Source organism: Lactuca virosa, chromosome 8, assembly GCF_052849685.1.
Source record: "Lactuca virosa cultivar CGN04683 chromosome 8, Lactuca_virosa_CGN04683_v6, whole genome shotgun sequence".
Lineage (NCBI taxonomy): Eukaryota > Viridiplantae > Streptophyta > Magnoliopsida > Asterales > Asteraceae > Lactuca > Lactuca virosa.
In genome coordinates, this window is record NC_136433.1 from 119,146,718 (window position 1) to 119,161,379 (window position 14,662).

The following is a 14,662-nucleotide window of genomic DNA, read 5'->3' on the forward strand; positions in this document are numbered from 1 at the left end:
AGTTGTCGGTTTCTTCTTTAGATGGTGGTAAGCAAGAAACAGGAAAGAGAGAGAGAGAGAGGACGTTGATGATAGGGGTTGATCAGGATGTAGACGACTTACTTATTTTTTTTGTTGGAGATGGAGATGCTCTTTGAGGATGACTCTTAGGAACAACTGTGAAACACAAAGATGGAAGAGGGATGGGGAAGACGGTAGGTGGAGAGAGAGAGAGAGAGAGAGAGAGAGAGTATTTTCTTTTTTCTTTTTTTATTTTTGTAATAAAAAAATTGAAAAAAAGAAAACACAAAGGGCAAAATCGTCATTTTGTAAAAAATGAAACCAAAATAGACCAAAGTGGCAACAAAATGAAAACTTTTGGACCATTAATGCTAGTCCAAACCTGTTTTGCCTAAAGTGACAATTTTAGACATACCACAAGGACCATTCTTACAATTTTGTCTTCTTATTTTAGTGGGTTTTATTCATCTAATTTTTATTTGTCTTATTCAATTTTACACATCGAAAATCCATAATATGAACAAAAAAATGATTCAAGATAATTGTTGAAAAGATTAAGACAATTCATTAGGCAAAATTTACAAAACTTCTAATTCCACAACGCTAAAAGTTCAACTAATTCAATAGGCTAATCTAAAAACTTGTACACAATTAAGTTAGCCTCGAATATAAACAAAAAAAAAAGGTACAAAAATGAAGTTAATGTCTGCATTTTGCAGTCATTAGTTTTTTAAGTGCTGTCAGAGTCTGATCCTTCCTCCGACGGTATTTTACAACAAGCAGAAGGGTGCGGTGGAGGATCAACAGCCACCGCACCCTCCAAGACATTCACTATCTCTCCCATTGAAGGCCTCATTCTCTCATCCGACTGAAAACACCAAAACATAATTCTCAACACCCGCTCCAACTCATCACCATCAACACCACCTTCCACTGTCTTATCAACAATTTCCGCCACATTGCCACCCACCCATTTCTCATAAGCCCAATCACAACCACCACACTCAGCCTTCGGGTCACCACTCACCACCGCCAACACAATCAACCCAAAGTCCCGTATGTCCCTCGCACACACTCCTCCACCACCACCACCATCACCACCGCCACCAAGAAAACTCTCGAGACCAAATTCATTCACTTTAGCTTCTAAATTCTCATCCAAAACCACGTTTTCGCAACCTAAACTTCCATGTCCTATGAACTCTCGACACCCCATGTGTAAGTACGAAACTGCCCTTGCAACCGCTAGTAAAAGATCCAATCTTTTCCTCCATGTAAGCCTTTTTCGTAACCCCGGGTCTTCCAAACAACTTTCAAGTGAGCCATTTGTGAGAAACTCATGAACCAAAAACTTATAACTCGGGTCACAACAATAACCCTCTAATCTCACCAAGTTTTTATGATGAATGCTTCCTAATTTCAAAATCAATCGTCTAAACTTTCTTGGGTCAACGTTCATGGCACCATAGTCTTTGACCACAACCGGTTGGTTTTCCGGGAGAACGCCTTTGAACGTACTTTTTCCGATCCGGTGTTTAAAATTGTCGGTTATGTCCTTCAATTCGACATACGTCAAAGCAAGAAAGCCACTAGGGTTAGGCCCATCGCCGGAAAAAGCCCGAGTCTTGAAAGAATACCTTCTTCGATAGAACCAAAACCCCGTTAAGCCCAAATGAATCACGACAAACACGAGAATCGTAACGCCTCCGATTCCAATCACACAAGAAACGCAAATTGCACTATGTGGATCTTGTATTGGAGGATTTTGTGAGGGATTTGCAGGTTTTGATTTGGATAAATTGGGGATGACAGCAATGGGATCGCTGCATCTTTTGACAAATGAAACGGAGTTTACAGAAAACCCCGATTGACCGCTAACGTATTGTGTTTTCTTGATTCGGCATTTCGAGGTGCCGTCGTTCATGAAGGTTGACGCGGTGCAGAGGTGATCTTGTTCGCATAAGTTTTGACACTGGTCAGAGCTGATTTGAGAGATTATCGTTTCGTTAGGTGGATAAATAGCATATAATGAAGTATGATCGAGCTTAATCATGGAAGAACCGGATTTGCAGGTTTGTTGATATGGAAGCAAGCATTTGGAAGAAGGAACAGAGGACAGAGAATACGGGCATTTGCATACTGGAATGCCTGTTTCGTTAAACGCACAAATTCCGGTCACTCCACAAGTTGCGAAAACATCACATTGATTCTCGACAGCTTGCCAAACTACTTTCCATGAGTTTTTTGTCCATGAGCGTAACCGGAGATTTCCGTCCACATCCAACCGAAGGATCCGAAACTTCACATCTGCTTCACCATGATCTTGAGAAAAAACCGACCAGACTGGTTTTGACATTTTGTCGAACAGTTGGAAGGCACCATCAGAAGCAAGAACAGCTCGAAGATCCGATTGATTTGGGGTTGCTGTACTCCTCCAATAAACAATATCGTTTTCCCACTTGAGTTCCAAATCGCCGATGGCTCCAATTCTCAGACTGTAAAAACTCGAAACAGAATTTCTGCTAGCAGCTCGTAACACTTGAGATAAAGATAAATTCTGGCCTGGAAGAAGCGTATCAGATGGAGTATCGAAGCTTTGCCAAACAATGTCCTTTTTATTATTCAAAAGAACGAGATTGCCATCATTTTGCAGAACTGCTGAAGCAACAGATGAATTGGTGGTTTTGCTTGCCCAAACAACAACTCCTCTTGTGGAATCGAAAAGAACCAAATCTCCATTGTTGGTGAGCTCGAAGTATGATTTATCTCCTACTCTTAAATCGCCACCAGCAACCCAAACAACTTGTTGTTTCTCAACTGGTATTAACCCTGAGTTTATACGGATCCCAATGCCATACTCATTTAAGCGATTAAAAAATCGAATTGCAAAATCTCCATTTGGAGAAGCCCAATGATTCTTCGATTCCACAGATAGCCTTGAACCCAATGGAATTTCTGAAAAAACAACCGGTAAAAGAACGACAAGAAGCAAAAAGATTGAACTGAAGAGTGATAATTTCCGTCTTCCAAGCATACCTGCATATGCTTATAACTGCAACTCTGATCTCTGCACATTCAAACAAATGAATTTAGCTAAGAAGAAAGCTTCATTCTTTAAAACAAGATCTGAATTTAGCTTAACGATTTCATTTAAAAGACCCAAAATGGCTGCTAATATGATTAGCCATCAAAGTATAATAATAAGAAAATTAGCATGTGAAGAATGAAGAATCAATTTTGATTATTTGTTGGTCCACCATAACCAAACCATGGAGAAAACTCAAAAAGAAACAAATATTCAATTGGGTGTGATCTCTGATGAAACGTTATGAATTTATTGATTGGTGAATTGAATCTTTGGTAAAAATGGGTCCCAGATTAGGCAGATAGGATGATCATTTGAACATATAAGTAATCACTTTTTGTAGCTCAAAATGGTGCTAAACAATTCATATATTCAATGAACGCACTCAGGAAAAGAGAAATAAAAATCGAAACTTTGACCAACACTATAATAACTCATATCCTTTTATTATAGAGATTTGGTGAAAGACAGCCTCATGTTTGAGATATTTTAAGTTGAAAACTTGAAATGTGTATTATAATATACAGTTATAAACAAAAGTTTGTGAACACAAATGAAAGTAAACCATAGAAAAAGCATTAAAAAGATAATACAATGGGAACCCACAAATTCCAAGAATACACACAAATGAGAAAACCAAATATGGAAAAACCCAAAGTCATACAATTGGACCCATTGATTCAATCACTTTCATAACTAGAGAGATGTGAAGGTCAAAGCAGACTAAAAGATTGAGTGTGAAGTGAAGATTATGTTTGATGTGTATAAAACATGATGAAGAAGAATAAGGATAACTGAAAACCCCAATGGTAACGTCGAGACTTCGAGTAAATGCAGAAAAAAGGGGGATTTTGAGATGAACCCGATGGTCTATTTTACTCAAGATTTAGCAAAAATCAAGAATCTGATGATGGGTATGGAAGATTATGAACTAAAATAAGGTGAATGCACACAAGATCGAGCAGAAGTCAAGATATTTTTTTTTGGGTATGAAAGATTATGAAGTAAAATTAGGGAAAATGAGAAGCCAAATGTTAACATTTCAGTAATTTCAGAAAAAGAGAGGGACATTGAGCTGAATCTGATAGTGTACTTACACACAAAGATACAAGATTTAGAAAGATTTCCAGAATCTGTTGATGGGTATCAAAGATCATGAACTAAAATGATATGAATGCATCAAAGAGATAAGTGTACAATATGAAGATGTTCATCAAAGAGAATGAACTTTTAACTTTAAAAAGAAACCGAATTAATTGCAGGAAAAAAAAGACATTGAGGTAATATTAATTGTACTAGGTTGGAAAAGCATGTGAGAGGAAAAGGCAAAGATGTGACAAACCAGTGAGGAGATGTCAAATCCAATTGAAGCGCATTTATTGGTTATTTGAGTTCACGGTCGCCGGAAAGTGGTTAGCCGGAGGTGGAGATTTCTCCGGCGAGGATACCCGTGAGCGGAGTGGGGTGGGAGGGGGAGCAGAGAGTACAGAGCCAAGTGGACTGGTCACATGAAAAGGAGTTGTGGACTTTTGTAGCTTGTTATTTTGTCTTTTAGTGAACAGTAGTAACTTTTGAGTTTTGATGAAAAAGGGTAAAAGAGGAAAGTGCATTATTTCATTTTATTGTATTTTTTCTTTTGTTTTATTTAAGATCTTAGAAGAAGTTCCATTCATGGTGCTCAATTGTTTTTAAGATTATAATTTTAATCACGTATGAAAACCTATATATTAGTTGATATAGGGAAATTGACTTATTAAGTTAATTAATTTTTCGGTTTCTTTATATCTGGGTAATTATTATTTTTTTTAGACATCTAGATAAAGAACTTTTTACAATTGTTCACATATGATCATTATGATCGACTGTAACATGTTACATCCAATCATAATGGTCATATGTAAACACTTTCAACAAGTTCGTTACTTAGATGTGTAAAAAAAAGAAATACCCAAATATGAACAAAACAAAAAGGTAATTAACCTGATAAGTCAATTTACATTTTTATTAAGGTAGTCGATCATAATGTTTACAATATTAATAGATTAAGTTAAGTTTCATTAAATTTAAATTTTAGTCTTAAACAATAAAATTTTATAAAACCATGATGTGTTTTTTTCAACGTCAAACGTCAAATCTAGAGTTTTTATTTATTTATTATTTTTATTTATTTATTTATTTTTATCAAAGTAGTGTATTTTAAAAAGATATTTACCAAAATAGTGTGGTTTTCAAAATATTTACCATTTAGATTAAATTTTATACCAAATCAAAATTAGAAGGTAAAATAAAAAAGAAAAAAAATTGATTGATCAGGATAATTAATTTTTCAGTTTGTTCACATCTGGATAACTATTTTTTTTACACATCTAGGTAACGAACTTTTTGAAAGTGTTCACATATGACCATTATGACCGGATGTAAAATGCTACAACTGGTCATAATAGTCATATGTAAACATTTCCAAAAAATCCGTTACTTAGATGTGTATAAAAAAATAGTTATCTAGATGTGAACAAACCAAAAAGTTAATTACCTTAATAAGTTAATTTCCCTCTTATAAACAATAACTTTTAATAAAACCAGTTTATAAAGTAACTGGAAAATCTGAAATAACATAAAAAAATGCCTTGTAGTAGTAAAAGGCCATGCAATACTAAAATAAATAATAAAAACAATAACTTTTAGTAAAACTAGTTTATAAAGTAAATGGAAAATCTGAAATAGCATAAAAAAATGCCATGTAGTAGTAAAAGGCCATGTAGTACTAAAATAAACAGTAAATAAGAATTTTCTGATTATTTATGTTTAAGTGAAATTTTTATGTCTCACATAATATTCAAAATGTTATCATAAATTTATCGTATTTCAACACAGAAGATATGTATCTGCACAATCCTGAAAACCATTTCTTCTATTCTAGTTAATAAAAAAATAATAATAACTAAATCAAATTAAAATCAACCTCATCCTATCCGTTCTTAGTTATTATCTACACATAATGACATAAATAATGTACCTTACTTGACATCCATATAAACAAAAAGATTGATAATTATTTATATGATGATTGTGATTGGTCGCCACTAATTTAAATTATAAATTATCTATATTATAAATATTTTAGACTTAATAAAGCTATGATGAAAAAAATAATTATATTATTGTTTAAGTGAATTCTTTGTTTTTTATATTTATGTGAAATTTTATAATATGTGGAAGGTTTCCTATGTTTAAGTGAAGTTTTTATAAAATAAATAAATAATCAGAAAATTTATAATATCTAAATGCAAATTATAAACTTTCCAATTTATAATATTTAAATGCAAATTATAAACTTGCCAATTATGTTTAAGTGAAGTTTCAAACATCAAATATTCACAATATTATCATAAATTACAATATTATCATAAATTTCTCATGGCGTGACTCATGATTAAATCTTAAATGATCATATAATTTTTTGTATATATACAATCACTAAGTTGTTGGACAATATTAAAAATTCTATTGGGAAATCTCCAGAAAAGTCCTAAAATTTTACCATAATTTACGAAAAAGTTCCAAACTAAAATTTGTTTACGAAAAAACATGAATTACCGGTAAAAATGGCGATTTGACCACTTTTTTCCGGTTTACCGGTTTTATTACTTACATGTTTCACTAAAGTCTCATTATTTTACCCTAATTTGCGAATAAGTCCCAAAATAAAATTTACTGATGATTTGACCCGTTTCTTCGTGTAACATACATTTTATCGGTTTCATTGCTGACTTAGACACCTAGTCATTAAATTAGCTGATAAGATGAATACGATGGGTTATATAATGTCACATTTACTGTAAAATTTGATACCCATCTCATCGGTTCATTTATGACTATGTATCTACGTCAGCAATGAAACCAATAAAATGTGTGTTTCCAAGAAAAAAGGGCAGAAAATGAGTTGATGTCTGATGAGATGGATATATTGGGTTACATAAGATTAGATAGACAATTTGATATTTCTTATAAACGTAAAAAATAACGCAGTTGTTGTTAGTTTATGTAATTATTGTAGTCTTCGTTGGATGCATTTTATGTTCCAAAAAGATATACAATACATCAAGATATCAAGTTTTATGCTAAACATAACATTATATAACTCAACATATCCATCTCATCATCTCATTTAATGACTAGGCGTCCGAGTCAGCAATGAAACCGGTAAAATGTATGTTACATAGAGAAAATGGTCAAATCATCAGTAAATTTTATTTTGGGGCTTATTCGCAAATTAGGGTAAATTAATGAGACTTTAGTGAAACTGGTAAGTAATAAAACCGGTAAACCGGAAAAAAGGGGTCAAATCGCCATTTTCACCGCAGGGGCGGTAGTCTCCCTCCTCAGGTCGGTCGACGGTAGTCTCCCTAACGGTCGACAGGTAGCACTTCTCCGACTAAAAGAGAGACCTTACCTCACAAATCTTTTCTCTCGGGATTGAGTTGCTGTATCTGTAGTAGCATTCCCTCTAGTCACCTAGAAAGAGGAAAATTGTAAACAAAATTTAGTTTGAGACTTTTTCGTAAATTAGGGTAAAATTTTAGGACTTTTCTGGAGATTTCCCAATTCTATTTGCCAAAAAAGTCATAACTAAATCAAAGTCATCCTATATTGTCAATTCTTGGTTATAATCCACACATAATGATCATTTTTGTTATTGAACATCCATATAAATAAAAAGTTGGACAACATGTTATATGATAATTGGAATAGGTGGTCGGTAATTTAAATTATAAAATATCTTTAAGGATTATAAATTTTTTAGGTTTATTAATATTATGATAAAATAATTATATTGTCACAATTGATAGAAATAATTGAATATATTATTATTTACTTAATTAGTATTAAATGGTAGTTATAAAATATTAAATATTTTTAGATTTTATGTAAGCCATAAAAGTAAAAATGGTTATATTTTATTTACCATGTTTGTATCTAAATTCAGGATATTTATCAAAATAATCATGTTTCTTGAATTCTTTAAACATTTTGACCATAAAAATATTTGAAATAATCTTTTAAAAAAATTTACAAGCTTGTTGAAAAATTATATATTTGTGAGAATTTTAAAGTAACTTTATAAACCCGTTGAAACGTTAGTCTTAATAACTTAAATGGAACTATTTTATAAATTATTTTTATGTTTGTTAAAAATGACAATTTATAAAACTTAGAAAATCTGATAGATGAAATATTCTGATGTAACCTAAACATAACCTAATTGTTTATAGAACATTTAGGCTCTGTTTGATAGACATATTTTTAGATCCAAAAAGATCTTTATGACTGAATGGACCAGAAAGACTGTTTGATTTGCATAAAAAAGGTATTTCCCGGTAAAATATGTCTTTCCCAGAAAGCCACAAAACCATATATTTCTGGTTGAATTGTCAGAAAGACAATTATGCTTCAAACCTCGTCTCTTTCTTTCTTGGATTATTAATTTTTTAAATATATTTGTTTAAATATATTTTTATTGGATTATTACTTTTTCACTGGATTATTATATATTAATAAATATTATTTTACTAGATTATTAATTTCTTTTAGTTAATTTTTCTAATTCATTTTTTATTGGATTAATTTTTTTTTAACAACACCACCACTATCCTAATTTATTTTAAAAAATCTCATCCATCCAACCACTATGAGACATAAATTGGGTCAAGAATCACAGGTTGGGTTATAAAAAAACTAATATGGTTAGAAAGAATAACAACATAACATCAACTTGAAAAACAATAAACTTAAAACAACCTAATCCACATTCTATTTGGATTTTAATTGATTTGTGTTTATTTACTTTGTATGACAATTTGTATTTGGATTTTTAAATGATTATTGTGTAATTTTGATTTTGTATGACAATTTATATGTTTTTATATTTATTCAACAACTCCATCCATCACTATAGAACATCGGGATAATATGGTCATTTTTCATCATTCAACACAGTCAGTTAAATATACAATCAAACAACATGATTTATTTCCCAATCATAAAACTTTCTCAGAAAACACTTTCCCAGACACCAACTATCAAAAGGGACCTTAATATGCATAATAAAAACGGTTTGTCCACCATCCATATTGATTTCCTCGATTTCATGGGTACTGGGGAGAGAATTTGTATTTGGCGATGATGTTAAGCAACCTTTATGGAGCGGAATCGAGAACCCTTAAATGGAGCTCACTAGATTCAAATACGGGTCAATGGGTTAGTGAGTCGTATTTTCTACACACTTTACCAAATGATTTATCCGGGGATGATTTAATATGCATAATAGCAATACCAAATGTTTATAAATCAAAACAACAATAATGAACTTTTATAAATCATAACTAGGCATTGACGGACTTATGTGGTGCCTGGGGGTCCTGGGTCACCACTCCGATCCGGCCGTTCAGTATAAAAAAAATTGTTTTTCTATTACGTGCAACGTCTTGAAATATGAGTGTCACTACTATTTAGGATGTAACACCCATAAAAATCATGCCAAATTTAAACTTTTAAAAACATTTCTAACCATTAAAAAATCATTACAACTTTGTTTTCAAAATGTATAATATCAGAGTTTCCCAGAAACATAAACAAATCATGAGGAGTTGTACGATCATGCCTTCGCCTTGCCGCGATCCCCTGATGTACCTGAAACAATAAACTGAAACCGTAAGTCCAAAAGCTTAGTGAGTTCCCCCAAAATACCCATACCCGCAACAATACACATATAATCATAAACAGCATACTATGGGTCCAGTCAACCATCGGGTTGGAATACCCCAGGCCCTCAACCATCCGGTTGGAATGCCAACATACTATGAGTCCAATCATCCTCGGGATGGAATACCCCAGGCCCACAACCAACAGGTGGGAATGCCCACATACTATGAGTCCAGTCATCCTCGGGATGGAATACTCACGGCCCACAACCAACAGGTTGGAATTCCCAGGTCTATTGGCTTTCGCACAAACCAGATAAGCCTCAACCGCCAAACAAATATGTGCATATATAACAGATAATCACATAACAGTCTATAGATAACAACTGATCTAACGGATCATACCACATACCACATAATATTATCCTACCCTCTAGGATACCGAACTAACAGGTCATACAAAATGTCACATAATATCATCCTACCCTCTAGGATACCGATCTAACAGATCATACCAGCATAACATAACCAATAACAATTCAAAGGGCCGGCCTTGGTGCCTTAGACCCTTGAGTATAGTGAGGATAACTCACCTCACAATGTCGCACTGAAAATGATATGCTCAAACTCTCGAATCACCAACACGAACTTCACCACCTATAGTTACCATAAAACCCTTTTTCCATAAATTTCCAAATTACCAAAATGCCCCCAGAGGTCAACTGGTCAACCCTTGGTCAAAGTCAAAGTCCACAGTCAAGTCAACAGTCCATGTTGACCCAACTCGTCGAGTGTAGTTCACCGAATCGTCGTGTAACATCCGGAATTTCGAGAATGGTAGTTCGTGTTTCAGTCTTGAGGATTTAGGAAGGACTCGCCGAGTCGAAGGTCAGACTCACCGAGTCACGTCGAGATAATCACGTGGATTTAATGAGTGGACTCGACGAGTCCAAGTATGGACTCGCCGAGTAGGTGTTGGGCAGAGGAAAACCCTAAGTTCCGGGGTTGGAGCCTAATTAAGGGAACTTATGACCTTGGGTGTGCCTCATGTCTTCTGTGAGGAACCCTAAACCGCCATTAGAGCTAAGGGAGAGTTCTTGTGATGAAATCAAGCATTTTGGTGGATGTTATGGAAGGAAAAGAGCATGGTTCAAGCAAGGAACGAGATAGGGGTTGTGGATCTAGCTTTTCTTCTCATGGGACTACTGTAGGAGGTATAATCTTGTATCATTATCGCCTATTCTTGGTTAGACCTCAAGATCTTGGGAGTTTTAGGGTTTAACTTCCCTTTCTTTGTGAGTATGAGCTAGTGAGACATAATCTGAGGTGGGAAACCTCAGATTTGAGCCTTGTAAGGTCCCTGGAGACTAGATGCCTCAACTTTAGTGGTCCAAATGAGGGTTGATGATCAAACACCTTCATAAAGAGCATGTATTGGTGTTTTGAAGCAATAACATTGTGCATGAACGTAAAGATCGAAACTTTACGTAAGTTTTGAGCCTTGAGATGATAGATCTATAGTTCTGGATCTGCGCGAAACTTCGGAGAAAGTGAGTGGACTCGACGAGTCACAAGGGTGCAGAGTTTACAGAGTTAGGACCGGAAGGTCCACAGAGTTAGGACCGGAAGGTCCACAGAGTTAGGACCAGAGGGTCCATAGAGTTATAGCCTCGAGTGGCTAGTATGTGTTGTATGTAGTATTTTGGGGAACTCACTAAGCTTCGTGCTTACCATGTTATGTGTTATGTGTTTCAGGTTGTATCAGTATCTCGGGACGGCACCGGCTTGATTGTACACACCAGATGAAGAATTATGTTTTCAAGGATCCTGGATTATTTAATTAACATGGAGTTATGTTTTGTAATTTAACAAATAAGATTTTACGAATTGTGTTACAAGAGTTAAGTGATTTTAAATGAATTTTTTTTTGTTTTGAAAAATTACGGTGTTACAAGTTGGTATCAGAGACTTGGTTTGAGGGATTCGGAGGCACCTTCGGGTAAATCTGGACTCAAACTGAGGATTTAAGAAAGAATTTTCAAAAGAAAGGATTTTTCTAAAACGAGCAAGAGTTTCTAAGAGAAAACGAAAAGGAGCAGTGTGTACAATCAGCCAGAGCCCGAACGGTGATTTCCCAAAATACCCTTACTTTCGTGTTATGAGATATTCTATGAGATATTATGCATGCTAGAGATAGGCTAGGTATTTCATATTTTAGGACTAGAGTGGCCTGATTTGTGATGCCTTAGCCTAGGAATTGCTGTTATCTATGTTATGCTTTCGAGTATGTGTTGAGTAAGAGTATCCCGAGGGAATCCTTTTGAGAGAGGGATTGAGTAGAGGAGTAATCTAGGAGAGATACTTAGATGAGCATTCGTGGAATCTTCTGAGAAAGTAGTCATAGGCCCGTGTGGGGTGAAGTTGCTTGAGTTCGGTGATATCCTACGAGTATGAGGAGGGCGGGTAGGATAATAGCCTAGAGAGGTTTTATGTGCTAATAGAAGTTATTCGATGCCCGAATGCTGCTTGCTTCATGATTTGTGGAACTCTCGATGATGGGAGTTAGCTACCAAGTGAATATGACGATATTCAGGAGGTAGATGGTTGGCATCATTAGGAGTTCTTCAGCAGCTGATGGCGGAGGAGTGTGAGGACCTAGGACGAGCCTAGGGGTGATCTTGGTCAGATGAGTGCGCTGACAGAGTAGAGCATTTCGCTGGGGAGCGAGCACGCGTAATGAGATAGTCGATCAAGAAGGTTGAACAGCTACTTAGGGACTCTGGGATGGTTCGTGTGGAAAGTATGGGTAGATGTGGCAGGTAGTATGGGCCCGTACTACTGAAAGCATAGGACCCATACTCGATGCAGGGAGCATGCCGGAGGATTCTAAGTAGCAGATTGAGAGGTGATGTCATGGTTCGGGTACCATGATTGGTAACAGATTGAGAGGTGATGTCATGGTTCGGGTACCATGATTGGTAGCAGATTGAGAGGTGATGTCATGGTTCGCGTACCATGATTGCTAGCAGATTGAGAGGTGATGTCATGGTTCGAGTACCATGATTGGTAGCAGATCAAGAAGTGATGACATGGTTCGGGTACCATGATTCGTAGCAGATAATGCTTGCGTCTTATTCCAATTATTCCATTGTGATTGATGGGGCTGAGATCGGATGCGATAGAGTGTAGGGCCAGAGGGCTATGATGAGCGAGTTTCAGCGAAGCATTCCTTGAGAGGGAAGTCGAGATAATTCCAAGGGATTTTTGGTGAATGTCAGATGGAGTCGCAAGACTCAAGGATAAGTGGAGATGGCGTTTTTAAGGATTACAGCCTGAGTTGAGAAATCAATCGATAATGGAGATGTCACCTTTTGTGACCCGAGTGGTGCTATTTATGTTTTCCGTGGGAGACAAAAGATGTGTTGAAATTTTGGTTTCTGAGTTTGGGGGTGAGCCCTGTAGGATTGCACCGATGATGATCTTCAATCAGAGTATCTGGCATTAGGTCTACCGCGAGGTAAAGATATAGCTTGAGCAGGGCATCAGCGAGGATTGAGATGGTCAAGGACCAGGATACACCCTATGTGAGTATAATAGGGCCTGTGTTAGCCGCAACGTCGGACAATCATGAGGAGTGTATCAGGGCGGTGGCCCTTACTGTCTTTAATGGGTATCGAGAGTGAAAATGTGGTTTCTGCCCCTTATGATAAGTGACGTGATGGAACGTTGGTTGAGGAGTATGATAGTTCGTTATTTCCAGATTAAGATTCAGGGTTAAGACTGGACAGTTGGGAGGTCCCGTGATGGGATAGTGTAAGATTCAGAATGACTAGAGACAGTCATGATGGGAAGTTCTGAGGATTTTATCTGAGATTCGGGGTATTTGGAGTTGTATGATCTCTGTCGGGGAGATCATCGAGCATTGCGTAGCACCTTACAGGATTAGGTGCGATGTTACTGGTGGAAACAGTCTGTGGGTGTAACGCCCGTAGAATAGGGTTTGTCAATTTAGAGACGATAAGCGTCAAAAACGACTTTTTTATAGAAGATTATTTAGAATGAATAATCTTAACTAAGTTTTAGTATATGTCACAAGGTTTCCGTGCATATAAAGAACACCGAAATCCGAGTTATAACGAAGAAGTTATAACTTGTCGAAGTTTCGCGACAGAACCGGCACGACACAGCGCGACGTAAATAGTGAAATTACGTTAGAGCGATATTGAGCCCTAGTGATCTAAACAAAAGTATTAGAGTTCGTTAAACCGAGAGCGTGCATAAAAATAATGCCCAAATCTGACTTCGTATGAGGAAGTTATGATTTTTCTAAGTTTCAGCTTAGCAGTATGCAGCCCGAAACTCGAATTTGAGATCGAGTGATTGTTGGTCGAAACAATCTAAACGAGAATCGAAGATCTCATCGATCGTAGTCCAATGGTAAAAAGACAGACGAAAACGGACGTCGGATGAAGAAGTTATGAATTTATCACGGAGTTTTCCTGTCCCGGCCTACTAAAAATATATAATAAAAAAATAAAGTCAAAATTAGCCGACGGAGTCTAAATGAAAGTTGTAGAGCTTAGTCTCACCTACGCTTGGATATAAAGAACGTCAAAAACGGAGCTCGTATGCGAAAGTTACGCAAGTTTGAAGTCTGCTTAATCGAGTACGCCCAACGTAATTTTGGAGTACGCCCAGCGTACCCGGAACCGCCTCAGCTACGCATGCAATGACGTCACTCGAGTACATACACATGCAATGACGTCGCGTACGCCCAGCGTAAGGCTTAGTACGCCCAGCGTACTGAGTACGCCCATCGTACCTAGATTTACGCCCAGCGTAATCCCAGATTCAGCACCCTATAAATAGAATGTGA

At 36.1% G+C, this 14,662-nt stretch overlaps 1 protein-coding gene across 2 annotated transcripts; it reads right to left on the reverse strand.

The window, feature by feature from the left end:
* Positions 1 to 542: 542 nt before the first annotated feature.
* LOC145130022 (curculin-like (mannose-binding) lectin family protein / PAN domain-containing protein) lies at positions 543 to 4,585 on the reverse strand. Of its 2 annotated transcripts, none has more exons than XM_079064876.1 (2): positions 4,428 to 4,585; positions 543 to 3,067 (listed from the first exon to the last, which is right to left on the reverse strand). In XM_079064876.1, exon 2 carries the CDS (start codon positions 3,032 to 3,034, stop codon positions 731 to 733), a length of 2,304 nt encoding a protein of 767 aa, XP_078921002.1. In that variant the 5' UTR covers positions 3,035 to 3,067; positions 4,428 to 4,585; the 3' UTR covers positions 543 to 730. The 2 variants fall into 2 exon arrangements, with proteins under 2 accessions (XP_078921002.1, XP_078921003.1); XM_079064877.1 differs by lacking the exon at positions 4,428 to 4,585 and adding an exon at positions 4,183 to 4,367.
* Positions 4,586 to 14,662: the final 10,077 nt, after the last annotated feature.